Source organism: Leptinotarsa decemlineata, unplaced genomic scaffold, assembly GCF_025532065.1.
Source record: "Leptinotarsa decemlineata unplaced genomic scaffold, Ldec_3_MD MMD2_P_RNA_scaffold_5, whole genome shotgun sequence".
Classification (NCBI taxonomy): Eukaryota; Metazoa; Arthropoda; class Insecta; order Coleoptera; family Chrysomelidae; genus Leptinotarsa; species Leptinotarsa decemlineata.
Genome location: NW_027412532.1, coordinates 3554078 through 3578244, shown reverse-complemented (window position 1 = coordinate 3578244; position 24167 = coordinate 3554078). Strand labels below are relative to the sequence as shown.

The 24167-nt window shown below is 34.3% G+C and overlaps 2 protein-coding genes across 2 annotated transcripts in view; one reads left to right on the top strand and one right to left on the bottom strand.

Annotated features, from left to right (window-relative positions):
• LOC111510998 (progestin and adipoQ receptor family member 3) overlaps window positions 1-15240 on the top strand; it is a 39143-nt gene extending 23903 nt beyond the window's left edge. The window contains exons 3-7 of the mRNA XM_023166992.2: window positions 8146-8390; window positions 9034-9190; window positions 11603-11755; window positions 11811-11999; window positions 13593-15240. Of these exons, the coding sequence (XP_023022760.1) occupies window positions 8146-8390; window positions 9034-9190; window positions 11603-11755; window positions 11811-11999; window positions 13593-13826 (978 nt within the window). The 3' untranslated portion in view covers window positions 13827-15240. The remainder of the gene's footprint in view (window positions 1-8145; window positions 8391-9033; window positions 9191-11602; window positions 11756-11810; window positions 12000-13592) is intronic.
• Window positions 15241-16145: 905 nt separating this feature from the next.
• Spase25 (Signal peptidase complex subunit Spase25) lies at window positions 16146-17718 on the bottom strand. Its single transcript, XM_023166980.2, has 5 exons — window positions 17559-17718; window positions 17428-17493; window positions 17170-17303; window positions 16477-16632; window positions 16146-16418 (listed from the first exon to the last, which is right to left on the bottom strand). Exons 1-5 carry the CDS (start codon window positions 17601-17603, stop codon window positions 16232-16234), a joined length of 588 nt encoding a protein of 195 aa, XP_023022748.1. The 5' UTR covers window positions 17604-17718; the 3' UTR covers window positions 16146-16231.
• Between the last annotated feature and the right edge of the window lie 6449 nt (window positions 17719-24167).

Genomic DNA, 24167 nt, shown 5'->3' with positions numbered 1-24167 from the left:
CATATAAAGAAATTTCATTGGAGCGTCCATTGTTAAGATACAGCTCCTTGAAGGGGGTACATACAATTTGTATAACAATTTTTTTCACAAGCACTAAAAAAGTTACAATATTAAAATTAACCTGACGTTTTGTACTGTCAAAAAGACACTCAGCCAGAAATTTATTTGGTTTACCCCATGGTTGTGAGGGGTGGAAAACACAACCCCTAAAATCTATTTCCAATGTTACTTTTTGTCTTATCGTTTGTTTACCATTTAAAAATTCATTTCCGACAGCCTGATTCATTCTAAACAAAAAATGTCTCTGGGTTTTTTGCCCAAAATGAATCAGTTCGCAGCAAAAAATTATTTTAGAAACAACTACAGAGATACATCGTCATAAATACGAAAATACGAAACTAATCTATCTAGTAGGTCGCTATTAGCGATAGTGACAATTAAATTCGTATGACGCTGTCAGTTTGTGAATTTTCGAAATTGAATTAAAACTAATTGTGTGTTGTTGTTCTGTTCTTAATTTGTTATTTTAATAATTCACTTGTTATTAAAATGGCAATGGTCTGTCGCAGGGGAATGGATTAGAATCTAGAAGATATTCTGAAATGTATCCTCAACGGCAGCATATTTCACATAGAATATTTGCTCGACTTCATCAACGATTACGAGAATATGGTTCATTCAACAAAAGAACGCAGGATTGTGGTCGCCATCGAGAAGTACGAACACTACAGCTTGAGGAAGCAGTACTTAATTTGATTGAAGAATAACCTACTACCAGTACTAGAAAGATTGTTTTCTAGCTAAATGTTGATCATATGACGATATTTCGAATTTTAAAGCAACAACTCTTATACCCTTACCATCTGCAACGAGTACAGGCACTGTTACCGCGAGAATTTCCGAACCGTCTTGAATTTTGCAATTGGATGCTGAAAATGATTAGAAGAAATTATGACTTTCTGAAGACGATAGAATTCACAATAGAATGTAATTTTTCTCGGGACAAGATTATTAATTTTCATAATTAACACATATGGGCTGATGAAAACCCTCACGCTATTGTCGAAACTAACCATCAAGAACAGTTTTCTCTCAACGTGTGGCTCGGAGTTATTGGGGATGATTTAATTGGGCCTCATTTTCTACCTCCTCGATCAAATGGTGAGGCATACGTTCAATATTTAAAAGAAGTGCATCCAGTACTGCTGGAGGAAATTCCTTTGGGCGTCAGAAGGGATATGTTTTTCATGCATGATGGTTATGCATTTTAGTCAAGAAGCACGTCAGCATTTAACTGAAATATATGCAAATCAGTTGATAGGTCAAGGAGGACCACAGAACTGGCCCGCTCGATCCCCGGATCTCAATCCTCTCGATTTCTCTATTTAGGGTCATTTACAGCATTTGGTTTATCGTACTCCTGTTCGGACTCGTATCGTACTCCTGTAGAGGACTCAAGAAATCGCATAATCGATGCGAGCAGGGTAATCAGAGAGACTTCAGAAATATTTGAGCGAATACGTGGCTCAATGCACCGACATCTAGAAGCATGCGTAATGTCTGAAGGTAAACGTATTGAACATTTACTATGATTTCTACATGTTGTGTGTTTTGTTATTGATAAATTAGTTTTGTTTAATACCCTTTAATCGTTTAATGCAGGTACTAACTACAAAATAACAATAAATCCAGTTCGCATTTATGACGATGTATCTCTGTAGTTGTTCGTAAAATAATTGTTTGCTGTGAACTGGTTTATTTTTGGCAAAAACCCCAAGAGACATTTTTTGATTAGAATGAAACAGGCTATCGAAAATAAATTTTTAAATGGTAAACAAATAATAAGACAAAAAGTTACATTGAAAATAAATTTTAAGGATTGCGTTTTCCACCCCTAACAACCATGGGGTGAATCAAATAAATTACTGGTTAAGTGTCTTTTTGGTAGTACAAAACGTCAGGTTAATTTCAATATTGTAACTTTTTCAGTGCTTGTGAATTTTATCTGTATCTTAACAAGGGATGCTCCAATGAAGTTTCTTTATATGGAAGATCCTATCTTTTTCTCGATGAGTAATCACCTCCTTAAATGTTTTACACTTATTCAGTTACACCCTGTATACATAATTGGAGAGTTAGCTATTAATAATGACGCATGTCACCTTTAAAAATATTGCTGAAGTATAGAATAGGTAACAGAATAACTCACAGAATAACAAATTAAACGAATGATAAAAACAATTTGCATCGAAATTTGTAGAGAAACTACACTTCAGTAGTATATCGAGTTGGACGTAAATTGTCCTGCAGCACAATCATTTTCTTAACCTCCGTTGATCGTATGTTCTCCTGTTAACTCACGGCGCTTGTCGACGCTGACGCCACAAGACTGGCAGCTTGACGGGTTCCTACGAGGACGTGAAAATTACTGGAGCTTTTTCTCCGACAGCCACCGGTTGTGAGGCAGAAATGCAGGGGTCGATATTCGAAAACAAAGCGACGCCGACGGGTAATAGAAATAATAGGAGGGAGCATGTCACGTTCCCAATAGGAAACGTGACATTTATAGTTTAGTTCACATGTACTTTTTTTTGTAACATTTTTCAGCCCTGTCCAAAAATTACGACCAAGGTGTCATTCGATTCGTATTTTTGCCTAGAAAGTTTGAGGGAAGGTCCGAAAACGCGCCGATAAAAATTACAAAAGTTATAAGCGATTAAGTGAAAAAAAAATGGGGCTTTAGTTTTTTCTTAATATCTCGGAAAATTTTCAAAATTTTGGAAATTTGAAAAAAGATTTGAAAAGATCAATGAATTTGCTTGAAAAAAGTCTCAACTCCCGAAACTGTATCTCGATTATTTATAATTTTTACAGAGCCCCGAAAATAGAGCCAAAAGCGGGTAGTCTGGCTTCCGCGCGCCTTTCGTCACTCTGACATAAAAACAAAAAAAATTATTTAAACATATTTAATGTAAGTATTAAGGAATGAAAAAATTCATGTAATGTTGGGATACATCAACAAACAATAATCCGTAGTCAAAAAATTTTTATCCCAATTTTAACGTCAATTATAAATTTGTTAATCAATAACTTTTTCTGAATTGAAAGTTAATATAAAAATCCATATAATTATTAAACTAAAACCCTGGCATTTTTTTCCTTTGGTGAAGTTATCCTTACTAGGCAAAATAATAGATTACCGTTGCCAAAATGAAAAAATTATTATTTTCTATTTTTTTATTGACAATTGAAAATTATAATTTTATAAAAAATACATTACAAATATTTTTTTTCAAATTTTTTATTGTTTCCATGTCTCATGGCTAAAAACTAATTAATAATTTTTTCATTTTTTACAGCTATTGTTAATAAATTTATTATAAACAAGTACATTGTTTATGAGCAATTCGAATTTTTTTTTGCATTATGTTAATTGAAAAAAATCATGATTTTTAGAAAAAAATTGTTTCTTAAAAAAATTTCTTTGTTGCTAAAAAATGCGTTTGTTAATTAACAATCGTTTTGTGCAACAAAATATTAAAATTAAGGAACGGTTTTTTTTCAATCATTAATTCTATTGTTCTTTAAGGTTTTGTAAAAACCTTTTCTTTAATTCTTTTTTTAATTATTTGTTTATTTAAAAAAAATTGTTGTAAACAAATTATTTTATTCATTTTTTTTCAATACTTTGTTCTATAATGAAAGTAACTATGTGTTTTTTTTCATTTATTTCATTTTTTATAAAACTTTTAATATTGTGATACCTCGATACTTATCTTTTTCATTCGCTCCTTCGCTTTTATAATTATAATAACTTTCAAACTATTGCAGTTATGATAAATATGCTTCAAAATGCTTGAAAAATATCATTCTTTTTGCGCATGCCTTTACAGGATGCGATATAACGAGCGCTAATTTCGGCAAAGGGAAAAAAAATTGCTGGATATTATAGATAAAAATCCTCAGCTGATGCAATACGTGGAAGTCTTCTACAATCCCGATGCCTCTCGTCAAGATATCGAAGTAGCTGGAGAGCGAATTATGATGGCCTTGTACGGTCAATTCGATACTAATTCAACATCAGGCCAGTGTCGTGTTTCTCGATTTTTAAGTATGATTGCGAAATAAAAGACTGCGATCAACTTAGCAACTTTACCTCCAACAACAATAGCAACACATTTACACTCATTTAGGACGTATTACCAAGTTCAGTTTTGGATTGGTAATTATAATTTGAATCCGGAAGATTGGGATTGGATCGAATCTGAAACAATGTTCCTGCCGATAAAAACAACGGAAAAACTGGCGCCTGACGACTTACTTAAGCTGGTTAATTGTGCCTGCATAAAAGAGTGTAATAATCGATGTGGATGTAAAAAAGCTGGGCTTCCTTGCTCATCTTCATGCAAAAATTGTAAAGGTGAAACATGTTCTAACAGTACAAGTACAAGGCCATCACTTGATGATGACAATGATGATACTGATATCATGATCGGTCGATTAAATGCTATCGATAGTAATCCCGATGGAAATGAAGACGACGTTAACGATCATCAAGATTTTTCAATAGGAGTTCAAGAATACTGTGAACCGATACTTGAAGAAGTCGAAGAGGAGGAGGTTCAAGGAACATCACGACAAGATAATACAGAAGAATCCACAGATGATGAGCCACTGCCACTAAAATGATCTAATGGATTACAAAAAAAATAATAAAAATTATGAAAAAACTTTTAACTGTACTAAACATGATTTATTGAATTTCAAAAATAACTTTTAGTATGTTTCTGATTTAGTAAATTCCCTGAAGACTTGAAATTTTCTTTTTTTAATAAATAACGATCAATAATTGAATAAATAATATGACTACAACTTTAGTTAAAGGCTTAAATAGTTAATAAATTCATAATGAACAAAAAAGACTTGAAGCATATTTGTCATAACTGCAATAGTTTGAAAGTTATTATAATTATAAAAGCGAAGGAGCGAATGAAAAAGACAAGTATCAAGGTATCACAATATTAAAAGTTTTATAAAAAATAGAATAAATTAAAAAAAAACACATTGTTACTTTTATTATAGAACAAAGTATTGAAAAAAAATTTAAAAAAATAATTTGTTTATAACAATTTTTTTTCAAATAAACAATTAAAAAAAGAATTGTTTTTTCAAAACCTTAAAGAACAATAGAATTTATGATTTAAAAAAAACGGTTCCTTGATTTTAATATTCAGTTGCACAAAACGATTGTTGATTAACAAACGCATTTTTTAGCAACAAAGAAATTTTTTTAAGAAACCATTTTTTTTCTAAAAATCATGATTTTTTCAATTGACATAATGCAAAAAAAATTTCGAATTGCTTATAAACAATGTATTTGTTTATAATAAATTTATTAACAATAGCTGTGAAAAATTAAAAAAAAAAATATTAATTAGTTTTCAGCCATAAGACATTGAAACAATAAAAAATTTAAAACAAAATTATAATGTATTTTTTATAAAATTATAATTTTCAATTGTTAATAAAAAAAAATAGAAAATAACAATTTTTTTATTTTGGCAACGGTAATCTATTTTTTTGCCTATTAAGGATAACTCCACCAAAGGAAAAAAATGCCAGGGTTTTAGTTTAATAATTATAGGATTTTTATATCAACTTTCAATTCAGAAAAAGTTATTAATTAACAAATTTATAATTAACGTTAAAATTGGGATAAAAATTTTTTGACTGCGGATTATTGTTTATTGATGTATCCCAACATTACAAGAATTTTTTCATTTCTTAATATTTACATTTAATATGTTTAAATAATTTTTTTTGTTTTTATGTCAGAGTGACGAAAGGCGCGCGGAAGCCAGACTACCCGCTTTTGGCTCTATTTTCATTCATCATTTTTCTGCGCCGAAATTTTGCAAAATGTTCTAAATGCCACTCTAAATCAAATAACGTTATTATCATAATTTTCATTTGAAAGGAACTTGTCTGCAGGACAAATCATTCTCATCTCCGCGATCTCATATTCTCCTGCTACAAAAATCTTTGATGTAGGAAATACTCGCAGGATTTAGATTCCTATCTCTCGCAGGAATCCGAAGAACGCGATTATCGAGCAAATCTCGCCACTTCCTTAGCTACGTACCATTACCCGCTTTCGTTTCTGCTCTCCTGCTATGCCTCAGCAGTAACACAACGTGGCATTAGCGAATGTAAACAATAGACAACCAATGGGAGTGCGAGAAAAATGATACCGAACATGCTTTGGGGCAGACGCTGTAAATACGCAGGACGGGAAAGCGGTTATGCTGCGCCAGCGAAGTGTTGCAGTGAATTAATCGACACTGCAGGAATTGAAAACAACTCTCCTGTCTGAATTTCGGGATATCTGCGTTTAGAGATTTCCTCTTGAAAGTTTGAAAAACCGAGACGCGAGTTTTACTATACATCTATTTTGGTCGTGTTCAATACTAACATGAATTTATATTACATAGCGACTGGAGAAAGGCACAGTAGAATGGATCAACGGGGTCTCTTCGTCGAAAATTAAAACTAAAAAATCTGCTTTACTTTGTCACGCTTCCACTTCTCACTGACAAGCTTCTTCAGAGCCCATAATTCACTGAATTATAAATATTTTTCTTCGAATAAAATAACAATATTATATTTTCGGGAAAGTAAGTTTTTGGGCTTTTACTTCTCCATCTTGATACAGAAAATGTGGGAATCTTCCAAAGAAAAGACAGAAGCAAACATTTTCAAAAATCACCTCTATACAAAGATGTCTAGATCATGCAAAGAAGTAACTTTTAGACCCAAACTGAAATATATACATTGAATTAAAGAAAAATACCTTTTAAACAAATACTTTAATATGATCGCTGAAATATACGAAAAATACACTTCTCTATACCGTTTGTATTCCCAACATTTGTAATGGAATCGAATTAGATATCATTCACAGGATTTCTACACAATATAATCAATGAAAGAAGTAAAATTTCACTCACGTTGAACACTGTCATCCTCTCTGCTAGACATCCGATGTTTCGTCGAAAGACACTCTTCACTCATTTTTTACTCATCGGCTCTTAAGATGTAATATGGATAATATTATGATAAAAACACTCAATCCGTTCATAAAATTGCGACTTTTTGTCACGGAATGGTTTGATTCCAACCATGTCATCGATGACAGTACGTGAACAATATTCATTTGCTTATTTGATTAAATCCCAGACATAGGAATCTTGTTTCAATTTTAAACGATAAATGAAACAAATATATCGGTATAAAGAAGTGTTAAATGGAGTTTTCAATATTTTTTAGTGCAGAGACATTGATCATAATAGCTCCTTTCATATCCCATAGCTCCTTCCACATTTGAACTAATTGTTTTAATCCATTTATGGTTTAGTAGTGCAATTTTCATTAATATTTGAATCTATCGCTTTGACTATCAGTTTTCATTTCAAAAAACCATTATCTTTCAATCGGTATTTTATCTGATCGTTCGTGTCAAAGTCCAATAATAATTTTTTTGAGATAATTCTTCGTCCAAAACGTCTTTCCATTTGTTCGCATTTTCTTCTGTAGTTTCATTTCTGGTATTTTTTTTCGATTTGAAATTTCTCTTCTGAATATTGATTCTTTGTGATCTTCACAAATATCATTTCAGATGTTTACTACACCATTTTTGGGGGTTGTATTTTTCCCAACTTTCTCGACATTATTCATTTTAATTTTTTCTGTCTCTTGCTCTTTAAAACGTGAATATTTTCATCAGAACTTCAGTTTGCTGACTGAATGATATTTCAGTTTTACTACTGTCACTCTGACACCCTATATAAAATCAATGTTCAATGTTTTGAAAAGCCTTTATTTGATCAGCTTTTAATGAAATATTTACATCTTCGTTTTTTATGATTCTTCTTGTAGTAAATATGTTTGCTTTGAAACTAGCTATGTACTGATCTATCAAATGCTTGACATTTCGCAAAAAGAAGTATAACATAGACATTATAATTGTATTTTTGATTTTGTTGGTTAAATTTACTCTTGTGATCGGAAATGCGATGATTTTATTTGATTTCCTTTTCTTCAAAAATATTTTCACATTAGTATTACTATTTTTCATTAATATTGCAGAGGTGCGTTCTTCATGATCGAACACAAGCTCTACTGGAGGATTTAACGTCCGAAGCAGTCGATGAAAAAGAAGCAGATGAACACGTTGAAGAAGAACCCGTTGATGAAGAATTTTACGATGAAATATATTATGAAAAAGCAAAACAGCTTTTACACTATGATGAGGCCCCGGAATATTTGAAACACAATCCATACATACTATCTGGCTACAGAAAAATTTTATCTACAGATTTGTGTCTACAAAGGTAAGCAAAAACAGTAGACCTTTTCAGTGAAAAATTGAAAAATAGTTACAGATATCATTCGATTTAAAGTACTACTTTATCACATCTATCTTCACGAGATTGATAACGAATCAGAGCAAATATCTCATAGTTGATGTTTAGAAAAAAAACTGGAACCCATCTAATTTCATTTTGAGGAAGCAGCTCCGTCACATTCACCTCATTTGTCAACAGGGCCTAAGAAAGAAAACGCATTTCAATATCACTTTTGTAGAACGATTTATCTTTTGCCTCAAACTAGGTCTCGGTTACAGCAATAACCTCTTCTTTAGGTAGGTTGGTAGCCGGGCGGTTCAACGTGGGTGCTTTGTTCTCTCTCTCTCTCTCAATCGACCGATGTGTGAATCGGTCGATTGAGAGAGACTAACTCACAGACTTATGAGTGGAACATCATGAAATTTGAACAGCTTTCTTTCGAAAGTTAGTACTAACTGAAAAACCGGTGAATGGAAGAAAAATAGCGACATCTATGTGATAGGCCAATACTTTTCAGTCCAGTTGGTATAATAAAATGTGCTACACGATTTCATCTTTGTCAAAAGGAATTATGTGAAATATTATTAAAATTGAAATATTTATTCAGGAATCACAATGTTTTTTTCAGCATGTTCTGGTGGACAAACGAAACAATCAATATATGGTCACACATATTTGGATTTCTCCTCTTTATATTATTGATAATATATGATTTCATGATATTGAAGATTCAAGCAACTTTTAGCGATAAAGTTATAGTTGGATTATTCATGGCATGTTTCGTGGTGAGTTGGTATATCTAACAAATCGTAACTTTATCTAAATCAATTGCGCAATGTATTCACTTTCGATACTCTACTCCTTTCAATGGTACACAACTTTTTTATGAATATACAGCTTCATAAATCACCATTTGACAAGATGAGGATGAATATGATCGTTTTTCAAAGATTTTAGAAGATTTTTTCCTCAAAAAATCATTTCTCGTTTTTAATTTGTAGAAAGAGACTTTTACAGCCTCAAATGATTTTAAAATTTGCCCCCTGAAAGTTTCAGATTTTTTCCTTTTTTTTCAAGTTGTTCAATTGATTACCTATTCATTTTGTAGACATTCATATTGAATATAGGATAAGGAAAATAACTTTCAATTGTTTTTTCTTCCAATTACGACCGATTTCGTTTCTTAAATATACAGGTACCTGAAATAACAAATATTACCTGTATCAACAATACCAATACTAAAACAATAACTATTTGTCTTCTATAGTATATCAAGATTACAACTATTGATCCCAAAAACCTACTTGTGGATTTCTCCAGCTACCAAACTATCCCATATAAACGAGTTGTCAAAATTCAGAAATTCTAAAGGGGAGAGCTGCATAGTTCTAGTTAGTCATTGAGGGTTTTGAAAGTGGGGTTTTTGTACAATTTATTCATTTCCAATGCTTCCTTTATTGCACGTATGGAGAATTTTCATGTTTCCTCCATTTATTGTGTGGTTTGTCCATATATATTGCGGTTGCTATATTTCTCGATATTGAAGGAGCATTTGACAATGCACTACCTTAATCTACAGGGTCATTTCTGGCTAGGAAAGGTATAGAATCGACCATAACTGGCTGGATCTATGCCATGTTGGTGAACAGAGCTACAACTACGACTCTTCAAGGCGAGGCGATTAGGTTTAGGGTCACCACAGGCTGCCCTCAAGGTGGGGTACTATCTCCCCTCCAACTGCCAACTACGAACTGCCTTATAAAGTACTGTTCCCGAGTAGAGAGGACTGAATCCTCCGGGAGAAGGAAATATTAAGAGCAGATAGTTGTTGGTTCACAGATGGATCCAAAACACCTATCGGTTCTGGTGCAGATGTTTTCAGTCGCAAACCCAGGACAGAGATATCAACCTGCCTAGGAACCTATGCGAACCTACGCTACTGAATTGCGTGTGGAGAGATTGGAAGATCCAACCTCATACACAAGTCAATAAAAATATTCTCGGACAGTCAAGCGGCGTTGGAAGTTCTTGGTTTCTACCGAGCCACATCTAAATTGTTAGCAAATTGCCAAAAACAACTCCCCTCGATAGGAAGACTTACCATATTGTCTCTGGTCTGAATTCCTGGCCATACTGGCCTGGAAGGTAATGGGGCTGCCGACTCCCTTGCAAAAGGGGGTGCTGTAAGCAGCTTCATCGGACCAGAACCTGTCATTGGCATCGCTTTAGGCTTTGCCAAACAAAAATTGGACGCCTGGATGGCAAGAAGATTTAGGGACAGAATCTTCCAGGATTGGCTCACTTCAAGGCGTTTTTTCACCCTTGATAACAAAGTGTGTGTCGCCTCTGTTTGGAAAATGATGAAACAGCAGATCACATACTTTGTGCCTGCTCCGCTGGGGAGCAAACCAAGTTTCTAAAACCCGGACTCACTTTGGACCTAACCTAACCTAAACATATACATATAGCTGATTTTGTACCTAATAATATATGCTCCGGGTATCTTATGTTGAAATTTCTGCTTGTCATGCTTGTATAAGCTGCTGAACAGTCACCATATTCTAGTCTATATATGCTCGATTTCTCTTCACTATCCCTTTTGGGTTTTGCGTTGAATAACGTGTTCCCCAAATAATTCTTACTAGTAATTAACTAGTAATTAAATTGATTTTTGAAAAAAAAAATGTTTTCTGAGAGCTTTTCCGAATGCTAGTATATGCTGTGCTAGCATATTTCTTAGCTCCTTCAGATCATTCATTATTTAGATACTGTTCGTTCTCGATCAATTACTGGTTCTTATTGGAGATCAGTTTCTCTAGTAGGTTTTTGGGATCAATAGTTGGTAATCTTGATATATTATTGAAAATACCTGATAAATGATAAATCATTTTATATTTGACTTGTTTTGTCAAAGGCAATGTTTTGTCAAATGGTTTAACAAAGCGAAACCGCTCATAACAAATGAAAAACTTAGTAAAAATCAGTCAAAAGTTATTTTCTTCATCTCATATTCTTTTCTTCAAATCTGTATATTTTCAAAATTATTGAGTACCTGAGCCTCCACCATTAACAATGGTTAAATCATCCAGTGGGATCCCAAATTTTCTTTATAAATGGCGCAGTTAGTAGGATACACTAAAGTATCTTATTTGTTGTATATTTGTAAAGATTCCTGAACCGGTTTCGATATTTTTCAGACGTGCATGGCATTGTCAGCATTGTATCACACATTCTCATGTAGATCTGAAAAGGACTGCTACAAGTACCTCGCATACGACTTGTTCGGCATAGCGTTATCTCTTCTGGCTATTTACACTTCAGGAATATATTATGCCTTTTGGTGTGACACGGTCAGTAGGTACAATCATATTCTCTTTGCCCACTCTATTTTTTTTTCACTTCCAGAACTGGCGGATGTTCTACCTATTAACAGTGACCTTGATTTTCATTTTCGCGATGGTGTTGCAAGTCCCCAGTTTAAATGTTAACGCCAATGTGAAGATGTTAGTCTTTGTAGCTTGGGGAGCTTACGGAGTCATTCCGACGATACACTGGACCGTTCGAATGGGAGGTTTCGATAATCCTTTGGTTGAAGTAAGTATACTATGATGTATTGATTTATAACAATGTGATAGACAGATTTTTCATACTGGATCAATGGTACGATTTTATTAATGTATCAATAACACTGGTTGAATATAGAGTTACTTACTGTCCTCAAATGTACATACTTTATCCAGACTCAGGTTATTTGAAAGTTACTCAAGCAATAGGAAACAAATAGTGAGAATTGAACACCATGATATCATGCCTAAAGAAATGACATATAGAAAAGCCCAAGGTACTGTCCTTGGTTCATTGTTATTTTCTATATATGTAAATGATCCCTTTTCAATTAAAACAGCAGGTAATATTATAATGTCTGCCGACGACACAGTCATTTTATAAGCCGCCGATACGTGAGGTGAGCTAAAACGAATAACAGAAAAGATCTTACTAAAATCAGCGATTTATTGGAACATAAAACAACTGACATTAAATTACAATAAAACTCATTTCATTTTTTTTTCATGAGCTACAAGTATCTTCCAAATTTTCAAATCCTACAAATGAAAAACAATTCTCAGGTGATACAAACCAAAAATTAAATCAGGTATCTTGGAGTAACACTCGACTCACACATGTGATGGAATTACCACATAAACTAAGTAACTAACTGTACATCTAAAAGAAGAAGATATTAAAAACAATTTATAATAAAATAAATACTTACCCAGCAACATTCCATTCGACTAAACAAGACTTTTAGATAAATACATAAATATAGTACGAACAAATCTGTTTAAAAAACAATAGGCCAAAGATCATATGCATAAAATTTTCAAGAAATAGCCAGATATAGGTATAAACTATATATTTACCAAGTCCATTCATTTAGTCTAGTGAAAAAATGTTTAGAGACTATTTGTGTTCAACTGATAGATTCATATTTCAATAGTTTCAGTTATTTTACATTTATATCTTCAAATAATTTTATTGTGTACTTCACATTTCATAATATTTTATTCTAGTGTGTTTTGATATTCAAATATTCACATCTGTTTTCCATACCACTTCTCAACATAAAACCTCAAAATAAATAAATTACTTTTTAGTTCAGAAATACTAATACAGAAATACTAATTAGACTAGATTAAGGATAAATACCATGTGAGAAAAACAAATGTGAATAAACGCTGTTGATATTATAATTATTATTATTATATGCCTCATTTTTATTGACTATATCATGTGAATGATCTGTAGAGATGAATTTTTTGAAAATGAGAGTGAAAACAAGTGATCTTCTCAAAATTTTGGATTATTCGTCTAGATAAAAATGACGTAGACATTAAAAAAATAGCATGTATTTCCAAGGTCTTTCGTTATTCTTTTCATTCTGATAAGTGATAAGGGACAAAATTATTTGAGTTCTGATTCACTAAATACAAATCTGTAGTTATTCTCAGAAACAATATCCATAGAGAGGCATAAAAAAACTCAAATCGCAAGAAGTTCACCATTTTCGAAATCACTTTGTTGCAGGTTACCCATAATAACATTTAACAGATATTATTTGTGGTTGTGTATGTAGTGAATTTTGGAATTACCAGTTTTTCATCTCTAATCAGGTCGTTTCTTTTGCAGCTGCTCTTCCCAAGAGTCATGGGCATGTATCTCATCAGTGGCATTGCTTTCCTGATTTATATTACCAAAATTCCTGAGAGATTCTCCGCAGGAAAATTCGACTTCATCGGCCACTCGCATCAGTGGTGGCATTTTTTCGTAGTGATGGCTCTGTATTATTGGCACAACAGCGGAATGGTGTACATCCAGTACAGGCTGAACCATGCCTGTCCCAATAAGATGAAATTTCCTTGAGTTTTATCTCTTTTAAACAATTGTGGTTATTAATGATTATTTCCTTTGATTTTCCCCAATACAAGCTCTTTTTCAAAGAACTTAATATACATTAACAAATGTCTATTCAACAAAGTGAAGAAATTATACATTCTGTTGAGCAAAATAGAAAATTTTCCATTTGTAGGAAAATCTGTGATAGTGTATTATGTAAAATAACTTGACAGGTGGTAATCTGTTAATTCCAAGTTCACCATTGTGTACATTCATAGTTCTAGTACCTAGTGCAGGCCAACTATTTTGAATTAATTGTTGAAGTGCCTTCTTCTTGTCAAATTAAAAGTTCACTCAGATAAAATCTAATACTATTTTAATGCTTCGTATTTTTCATACCGAGCGTTCTAACTGAAATTTGGCTCAAACGTAATTTAAAAACAGGCTCGTGATGAAGAAATCCAAAGATAATATCAATTTTTGTGTTGATGTTTGAATGACATTGTTTTTGGACTAACGTTTTCCCAAGCTGTGGACCAGCAAAGTGGTCTTGTGGGGTAGCCAGCTGAAACACCTGATCTCTCATCATTGGAATTTTATTTGGATGCCTAAGGTGATCTTTCACTATCACCCCTGTGAATCCCCAAGAGACGCGCGACATGGAACTGTCAAGAAATCCCGATTGCTGAACCCAAAAAACCAAGCAACTTTAATTCAACAACAGACTGCGCTGTGTCAACCCGCAATAGGTATCATCAGTGCTGCTAGACTAAGCAACCAGTATTGCTATTCTCAAGTGTCCTAAGCTCTTTGCTGTTTAATATGTGTTCCATGTCGAAAGTTATCTGAACGCAGCCTTGATGAGGTTAAGTGTTCTGTGAGTAGAGTAGAATTATGTTGAATATTGAGTGAATAATTATTTTGATATTAAAAATGGTAATTAGTAGTATTATTCATTAATTTATGATGCTCGATGAAGTAAGAAACCCCGGAGATAATTTATTATAACATTACTCACGGAACACTTATCTCGTTTTCATAGAACATACATACATGGAACATGAATTTAAGATTTGTGGCATTCAGACCAATAATAAATTGAGCAATTATAATTGCTGATAGCTTTGATTTGAAGGCGATTTTCCTTTATCCAATTCTGCTGGGGATAAAAAAAGGTGTTGTGGTTCATTCTATGTGATGGATTTAAGAGGGAGCTGATGCTCGCAAGGGAGTGAAAGACAAACATTGGCCAGTTCTTTAAAATTAATGGCTGCTCGTCTGTTTTCAAGTTACAGGGAGTCAAATTTTCGTTAGAAAGTTCTCATATTCAGTTTGAATCTATCAACGCTAATTTTGTGTTTTGCGATTCACTTCCATATATTTCCACTTGAATTATTGTCAAGAACTACTCAAGAGTTAATAATAAAAGTATGTTAATTAACGTTTTTTGTTATTTCCTTGTTGCAGACACATTGTCTTACGTATATTCTATTTTCTAGAAAGTTCACCTCATTTTAATTATAAGACTTTCATTTCCCTGTTTTATTATATAATTTCCACTCCCCGTTTAGAGAATAAGTTTACCTTTCAATGTAAATATGAATCTTTTTTTCAAATAATCGCCATCTAGTGTTTAGTAGATACAGAAATCTGTTTACTGTCAATTTAAAATTTTCTTGCTTCAGTTACTAGTGCAGAGATGGCAGTACAGTCGCAAAAAATAACTCAAATTCAGTAATTGTTGAATGGGAGTAGATATATAAAATCGTTATCAGAGTAATTCTCTACAATCCCGTTAGTTAGGGAAGCCACAGATTATGCTGTAGACGACCCCTCCCGATATAGAAGGCCCCGACACTCTGTCGAATGAGGCCCTCATGTCCCCCGTTAAAGGATGAATAACTTTTTCATCCATCCCACCCCAGCCAGGTAGGGGTATCCCGTGAAGGACGGCACTGATGTCTAAGGACTTCATGCCGTCATCCATCAGTCATGTACCCATTGGTCCCTCTCAAGGCCAATGATCAGCCAAAAGGGTAGGGGAGCTGGTCTCTAAACCTGAACGAACTTAAGATGAATTCTCTACAATCGATGGTTACAGTTTTATTAGAAGATTCCTGAAATCTCACACTGTACTTATGGCTAGGAAATTCTGATTTTATCTAATAAAGAGATGAGAAATAGAAATCCCTGTTCTTTCATCATGCTCTCTTTGAAGTAATGATGCAGGACATCAAAATTCCTTCGAAAAATTTCCATCTCTGAATGAAACTTTGACCTAACCTTAATTTTTTTTTATGATTTTATCGCTTTTAATGAATATCAAATGAAAACAAATGGAAATCATTAAATTCTGAATCAAACATTTTACTTGAAAATACAAAACATGGAATAACTTAAAAGAAATGAAAAATCCACACTTTGTGCTTGAATCATTTTTCTTTACGGTCACTCAAGAGAGAATTGTGCATTCGGGATACCTCAGCTTCTACTAATTCGTTCACAACACTGCCATTAGCATCGATGAAGTTGGCGACACTTTTCTTGGAACTCGTTTCTCGCCTCTGTTTGGTCTTACCATCTACCACTGCAAGAACTAGGTTATATTTATCGTCGTACCTGAAAATTTCATTAAACTAGGAATTAAATAATAAATGAATCAATCTGAAAGACTCACTTTGCCAAATAAGAACTAGCTTCCCAAGTATTTCCTTTTTTGGAACTATCTTTCTGGATACACACTGCAAAAATTCCTTTTTCTTTATAAGTTGTATAGAGAGTCAATACGCCCATCATTATGAAATAAGTGGTGACACTGAATATCAAAATGGGCCTTAAAAAGAAAATCATTGTTATTTAATGCAGTTGCATACATAAAATTAAATTATAAATTTGTACGAGTAAGAAGCAAAGAGAAAAAATGTTTTACCAGGTTGTTCCATAAATGAGAATTTCAATTTTCCTCAAAAAATATTAATTTATCCATCAATTTTTATTTAGTCCCCTACAAAGTAGTACTAGTGCCAGCGTTTTTGCATTTTTTTTTTCAAAATTTGGCAACATAATTTTTTAATTATTCACTTTTACTTCTCTTGATATTGCTAATAAAAGCAAAAAATCTACTGAAGCAACCACATCATTTAAAACAAGATTCCAAGAATACTGTTATTATGGTGAGAAAATATAATTTATTTTGGTGTGAATACATTTTAAATGGGTGAATGAAAATCTGCAGCATGCGTCATGCACAAGGTTTCATTACAGAGATTCTTGGGATAGTTAATTTGAATGAAAGTACAGATGTCTGATTCGAAATTTACCAAACAGAAGTGAAAATGATTGAAATGAATATTTACGAAATGTATCTTACCTAGATTGTGGAAAAGGATATAAATAGTCCCAAATCAATGCAAACATTGCAACACCAACAGCTATGCCACATATGACCAATCTTCCATCCATAAGGGCAAAATTTTCAACATAATTATATTTTTTGGTTAACACCTTGAACAGAGAATAATGGTTGAAAGAAATTAGTAATTCTCATGCAAAGTTGTTTGAAAATTTCCCAAGTTTCATCAGAATGGATCATTTGATTAAAACCCTCCCTTCATTTGAACCAACTCACCTCTGTAACGGCATCGTCTAAAGCATTTTTAACAGCAGATCCGTCCCATTTATTAATTTTCACAGGCTGAAAAATTTTTAGGTTATTGAAGACAACACTACTAATTTTTTCAAAACAGAAAAGCTACGTACTACTTTCTCGACTTTTTCTTTGTTATCCTTTTCCTTTGGGGCCATTTTATTTTCTTTAATTAGTTTTAATCAGAGAAAAACAGATGTGACAGTATTTTTCCAACCACAACAAACGCTCAACGATTCCACAAACTACTTACTCTCGTGGTTTGTGAACGATTCTCAAAAACGACTAAAAGACACGTCATATCATGACGTTTCTCCTGCAACCTGAAAATGTCAGATGATCAGCATTGCCAATAAAAATTACCAAATATCTCAATTTCATGATCAAATTCCCAGATACAGTTCGAAATTCTCTAAATCATCCGTTAACAATATAAATTGTTGGCTATTCAATTTGAAAAATGGAAGAACCACTTAAATGATTTGAGTTTGAAACAACAATCAAGAAAAAAATCCACCGTTGTTTTTCAATCAGTTACAGCAACCTATTCAACTACATCAACTCTCTCAAATATATAAACGAAACCATCGTAAGAGAACTTCAAACATGCAATCAATTTGTCTTTGTCATCAATTAAAATCAAAATAATTCATGGATGAGGATATGACCGCTTTATTATCGAAGTCTGATCATTACGTTGGCTATAAACGCCATAGAACTTGTATGTATTTCATATGTGTATAAGTTTGAGTTCTTTGGCCACGGTACGTGGAGGGCAGGAATACAGAAATATTTTCCCTAGCTTTCAGTTTGTTTGATCATAACCACATAGATGGCACTCTGACATCTTATATCCGTATTATTTTACTTTCGATTTGATCGTTTCTTGTACTTTTATTCTATAGAGTTTTAATCTCCTGTCGTGAGATATTCTCTCATCTATTTGACTACTTTTTCCATTCATTCCGTTGAAAAGTAGCACAATATCCCAATTATTATTAGAAAGAATATAATTTACGAAAATTTAGTTGAACAGTATTTAAGAAATAAAGAAATCATGTTGTGACGTAAAGAAACCATTTTGCCCTTTTACCTATTCTGCCACAAAAAATTTTGAATTTTGTGAAACAATGACTAATTCATTTTGCACAATATATGCTTTACTGATGATTGTACGTTTTTTCTTAATGTGCGTATTGATAAACGGACGGTATCCAGAGATAGTATCCAACGACATTTTCTTGGTATCCTTCGGAATATTTTCAATAGACTTTTATTCATTTCGGAAAATCTAACTAGAGAGCTCTACTCAAATCTGTTCGAAGAAACAATACACTTCTCAATAACAATTATATTGGAGAAACAAATCGATGCAACTGGTTCCAAAGTACTCTACTTCAGTTAAATAATGGGATAATGATGAAATAATATGTGTTTGAAAAAGTAGTTGAACGACCTTCAAAATGAGGTATCACTCAACTTCCTTCTACATTCAAATTCTCGGGGTTGCCTTCGCCCCTGCTAGAGGGTTGACGTAATTTATGAGAAAACTAACTCATAAAATGTCCCCTTCAAAAATAAATTTGACGTATTTTTGTATATTTCTAGATTGTCGTTAAGCGCCCAAATATAAAAAGAGGTGTGTTTCCAAATTGAAACTCTATATATTCGTACGAAGTGAATGGAAATTTTACATTGCAATATGGGCCAGGAAAAAATTCCAAACCCATGCATGCATCCATACCGATTTCTATAGTTACGACTGACTCTCTTTTGATAGACCTATTATCATTTCATTAATTTTCTCCGCCGACTGAACAGGTGCATACTACTCGGAACGTTATTCTTGGCTTGCCAAGCGCATCACCCTCATAATCCTAAGGAGGGTGACGTGGTTAATTGTTTTCAAACGTAGCTACGGGTTTTACAGGTGAAATGTAGTCGGCACAAGTGGTACCGTAGTCATATCGACGATTACGAATGTTCGATTATGGGGGTGGTACAGATGTTTTTTTATTGATAAGATATCGTCAATGTATACATGACGGCGTGGTTTTACAATAACATAAGGATGTGGCAAGTTTTTCATATCAGTTTTTATCAACACTGAAAAAAACGAAACGTTGTTACGGTCTTGTCACTTTATAATGAGTCGAGTAACTCATATCCTCGCTATATAAATCAATAGTGGTAAAACATTTCGTAAAATAAACTGTTTCAATTTCATAAAATGAAAAAATAAACTCCAAATCGAACCCAATTCATTACATTACACATTTATCACTATATATTATAAAATAAAGTTCGCCTCACGGGAAAAATAAAAAACTACCGAATGAAAAAATCAATTCACTATTAATTGTTCTTCTTCAAAAGGACTACAGAAGAACAAGAAAGTTTCATTATTTGAAATAAAGGTCACATATATAACACCCATTTCAACAATCTTGTTCCCTCTACTAGTTCGTACAAATCCCGTGGTTGATATATATATTGTATTCTTCTGGACATAATTTGTTTTTTCCATGAATCGTTTGTAACACTTTCCGATCTAGTTCCATACCAAAGTATTTGGTACCCCACAGCTGGTTCAAGACCTGTATATGGAGTTAACAATCTATGTATGGCACAATCATCATCTTTTTCATTTCCTGCGATTCCTAGCACCCAGTATATAGTCAATATATTCCTATCAGCCGGTTTCCTCACTTCTTTTTTGAGAAATCTATTATTTTTTGCTAAAAATCTCTTCTCTCGACGAGTCTAGTCCATTTTGGATAAGCATATTAGTTGGCTACTCTTTTTATTCGTCATTAGAAAATTTAATGGAAATGGCAAATGAAATTCAAAAATAGAGAATATAATCATTGACTACGTATGACAACTGACATTAGTGACAAAAATTTTAATCAACTGCCGATTTCACTTTTTAGTGCCATATTCATCATTTTGAATCAGAAACACTGGTTATTACAAAAACTAATTTAGGAAACACAATCATTTTTTTACAGATTGTGTTGCCACACTGGAATCGTTTTCAAGAATGATTTCTGGTCTTTCCATTACAATGATTCAAAAAAATACTTATATTTCCCATTTGCTACAGAACAGTACAGTTTTACAAAGCTTATAAATTATGTGTTCTGTGCAATGACTTGATCACAAAACAATTTCAAGTGTTTTTTGCACCGTAACAGAACAACAACAGATTATGTGTTCTATCAACATGAATCTACAGTCTCGACAGAGATTACGGTGTTACAGTCTGAGAATAAGTTCTTACCAAAAAAAATTACGCTTTTCTTTTACTTCGGTGGAGTGGTCTGTCACTTCTCGAAAACATCTGGACTTCTGGTAGATGTTGTAGCCCTTTCCTGAGGCTCCAGAGTTGAGTAACTTTATATTTTCAATCTGTTATATATTTTACAACATCTTTACTTGATTTTATTCCCACTCTATTATATACTTCATTGTACTGAAAATTAAATACTGTAGTTTTTTCTTTATGAAGATAGAACATTGGTTTTTACGAACTTCAGAATCAAATTGCTTGAAGCTTCATTAACCTTCTGCAATTGCATAATGGTACCCGTTGAATAACCTCACTAAAAGAATCCTAAACTTAGTTTAGTTGAATCATTTTAGATAAGCCACCATTTTGGTGCTCAACCTTAAACTGATTTTTCTCGTAGTAGTAATCTAGGGTTGTTTAATTAAATGGATTTTGGTCTATCATGGTTTTGGTAACAGCTGGTATCACTTATATTTGTTTTTAAGGCCATTGGTTTTATGATATCAATTAGGCTATTCAGCGAATTTGAACCGTATTTTACATCTCATCTGTTAAAAAAAATCTGTTTAAAATCTGTTTTCCGTTAACCAGCTGTCGCACTCCTACGAACGATAACCCTCAGAAGTCGAAACTTATGCGAGCTAAGGATTAACGAAGTGTTACCTTTTAACGTGTGATTCCTAACACGGGTTGGACGGTAGCAAGTGAAGATCGATCGTTCAGACTAGGACTTGAACCACCGACCAACACGGCAGTCAATTCGAGTGAGTGAACAAAGCACACACGCCGAACCGCTTGGCTACCGACCGTAACTAAATTGAACCACTTGTCGCCAGAACGTATTTTGATGTTCCTAGCAGAATTATAAACGCCTTGAGAAGAAGACTTCAGATCTGGCAAGAAGAACCAGAGGTGGTCGGGAGTGACAGAACAGTTCTCGTAGGCAAAATAAGAGCTACAGACAGCGCTGTACCAACGTTTGTTTCGGTAATACGTAACGACTTAATGGACACGACTCAAAACTAATTGATTCATTACAATAGTTATGACATATTTATACAACACTGGTATGGTAGGACAATGGACGGTATCTAAAAGATACATTCCCAGATGGCGTGAAACCAGTTCTACGAGCCACCCTGTACGAGTGCAATTGCTGTAACGAGCAATAAGAAGGTAACAAGAAGTGCATGTATTAACGCACTATTTACCTGTGATTGTATAATTAGAGAAAGAAGAAACGCTTCGGTAGAAATCGTAGATTACACACACACACGCAGTCGAGTAAGCCACCGTCTAGGGCAGTAAAAAATATTTTTATTCGGAGTGAGCGAATCCTAGGAAACGAGAAATGAGTTCGCCGTAATTTTCTCGTTTAATGAGGTTATTCGAGGAGACACGCTCTGCCGAGCCGGGGCGAGGGGCAATGCCTCAACTCCAGATTGTATCTGAAAAATGAACGCACCATCGGTGGAGCGTCCCAGCAGTTCCACTAGTCGAATCGACGAAGTCTTTTCCTCGAGAGTTCTCAGAAGCAGCTTTTGATTTACAGTTTTTTGTTGAATCATTTTTCAGATTTGTATGCGGACTAATGTATATAGTAAATTTCATTTACTGATTGACTATTTCAATCGGTTTAGAAATTGAAAAAGCAATGACAATTCGAAAAATCACGTCCAATATCGTTTAGACAAAATACTATAAGTATATTTTCCCATTGAATTTCTGTATCTGTAGAGTAAGGTGAGTGTAGACCCACAATACTTAGGCCACATGTGACCCATTGTACATCCTCCCGAAGAGTTGTCTTCTTAGGTCATCGTCCATCCTGTCCTTTCCAGGAAGGTGGACAGGTCACTAGAAGACATGTCCTTTACATTGATAGGCAACCTTGAGGTGTCTCACGAAGGCCTCTGCGAAGGTTTTGGAAGGTGCAGCGAAATTACTGTCGTTGCGCGGCTTCTTCAACCTTCTTGGGGTTTCCTCTGTGGAGGTGCACCAGTGAGAAAGCTTTCCTGAAGGGGCAGCCGGTTCCTTGCCTTCATTCTTGCTGTTGAAGGTGGAGTGGGGGAGGAGGAGGGTGCACTTATAGTTGCTGGCTCCTTCGCTCTCTTTTCCTTTTGGCCTTGGCGCCGCAAATGCGCTTACGCCTTGGCCTCTATATTACATCACGAGGTGATATGCTATGTCCAGCCTCATTCCAAGCGGTAGATTGGGGTGGACATTTCTGTTCATCCCCAGCCACGGCCTTAGATTGAGGTGAGCACTTCTGTTCAGCCTCGGGATTGGTTTTTGTTTTTGTTGTTATTGTTTTCGTGTTTGTTTGATTAATATGCATTCCCACGAGATGCGAGGAAAGAGTTGGTCACTTCTGGTAGAGCCCCGCATTACCAGAGGTAGGCTGATTGCAATGAGGTTTCGCCTAGTTACTTCTGCCACTAACCAGGAGTCAGTCTGACGACCCCGTCCGTAAGGCCACGGTGGCTCCCTGGACAGGGCCACCAGTCTCCTAGCCGTTGCCCTACCCGCCACCAGGGGACGCAAAAGTCACTCACTCAACAATCACTCATTCATCTATGTTTCTCCGTACTGTAGAGTCCTAGGAAGTTGAAATTTGGTATATAGATGCTTCTTATTAAGTACCCCAAATATATTGAACATTTAATATAGATCAATATGGCCGAAGCATGTAATTCAAATGAATATTTTCGGAAGATATTACAGATTTGGAATGCGGGGGGATGGCGGTTGCGGCGGTACCGGGTGAGGGCCGGCAGCTCTTGCCTATGAATACCGCGTCGAAAGCCGCACTTTGCCCAATTAAATAAGAAAGTAAAAGCACCTGAAGGCTAACTTTCGACTGAAAAAGGTCAGATATCAATCTTGCTGAAGTGCCCATCAGTAAGTTGACGAGCTCCGGAGGAGCGGGGTTGAATGAACGAGTTGGGATGTTTCAACTCAGGGCACTCAACCCGTGAGGGGGCATAGAGGGGCACTTCGCCCTATATCACTTTATGATTACCAGCGATAGCACGCGTTCATATATACATTCAGTACCAGCATTGTACTCGTGAGGAGCCGGGGCGGGTCGCTAGTCTGTGAATGAATAATAATAATAATAATCGTCTCTATTGTTAACCAGCTGTAGTTACATACAAATATTTGGATAAATTTCAGATCGAGTTGCTGATATAACAAAAGGCGAAGTTCAATTCAGTTAGCATAAGTGCTACTGAGTTGTTCTGAGTTCAACAAAGTATTTATGAGAATTGGGGGTAGAAGTTATTTCTTTTCAACAGGAGGAGGACATTTGAAATTTTTTTTCACGTTTGAAATTTTTTTACCAATCGTTGGGTTATGTTAGTTGAATCAGAATTCTCCCATATGAAATATTGGCTGGATAAGAAACTTCTGACGGTGAATATTGACA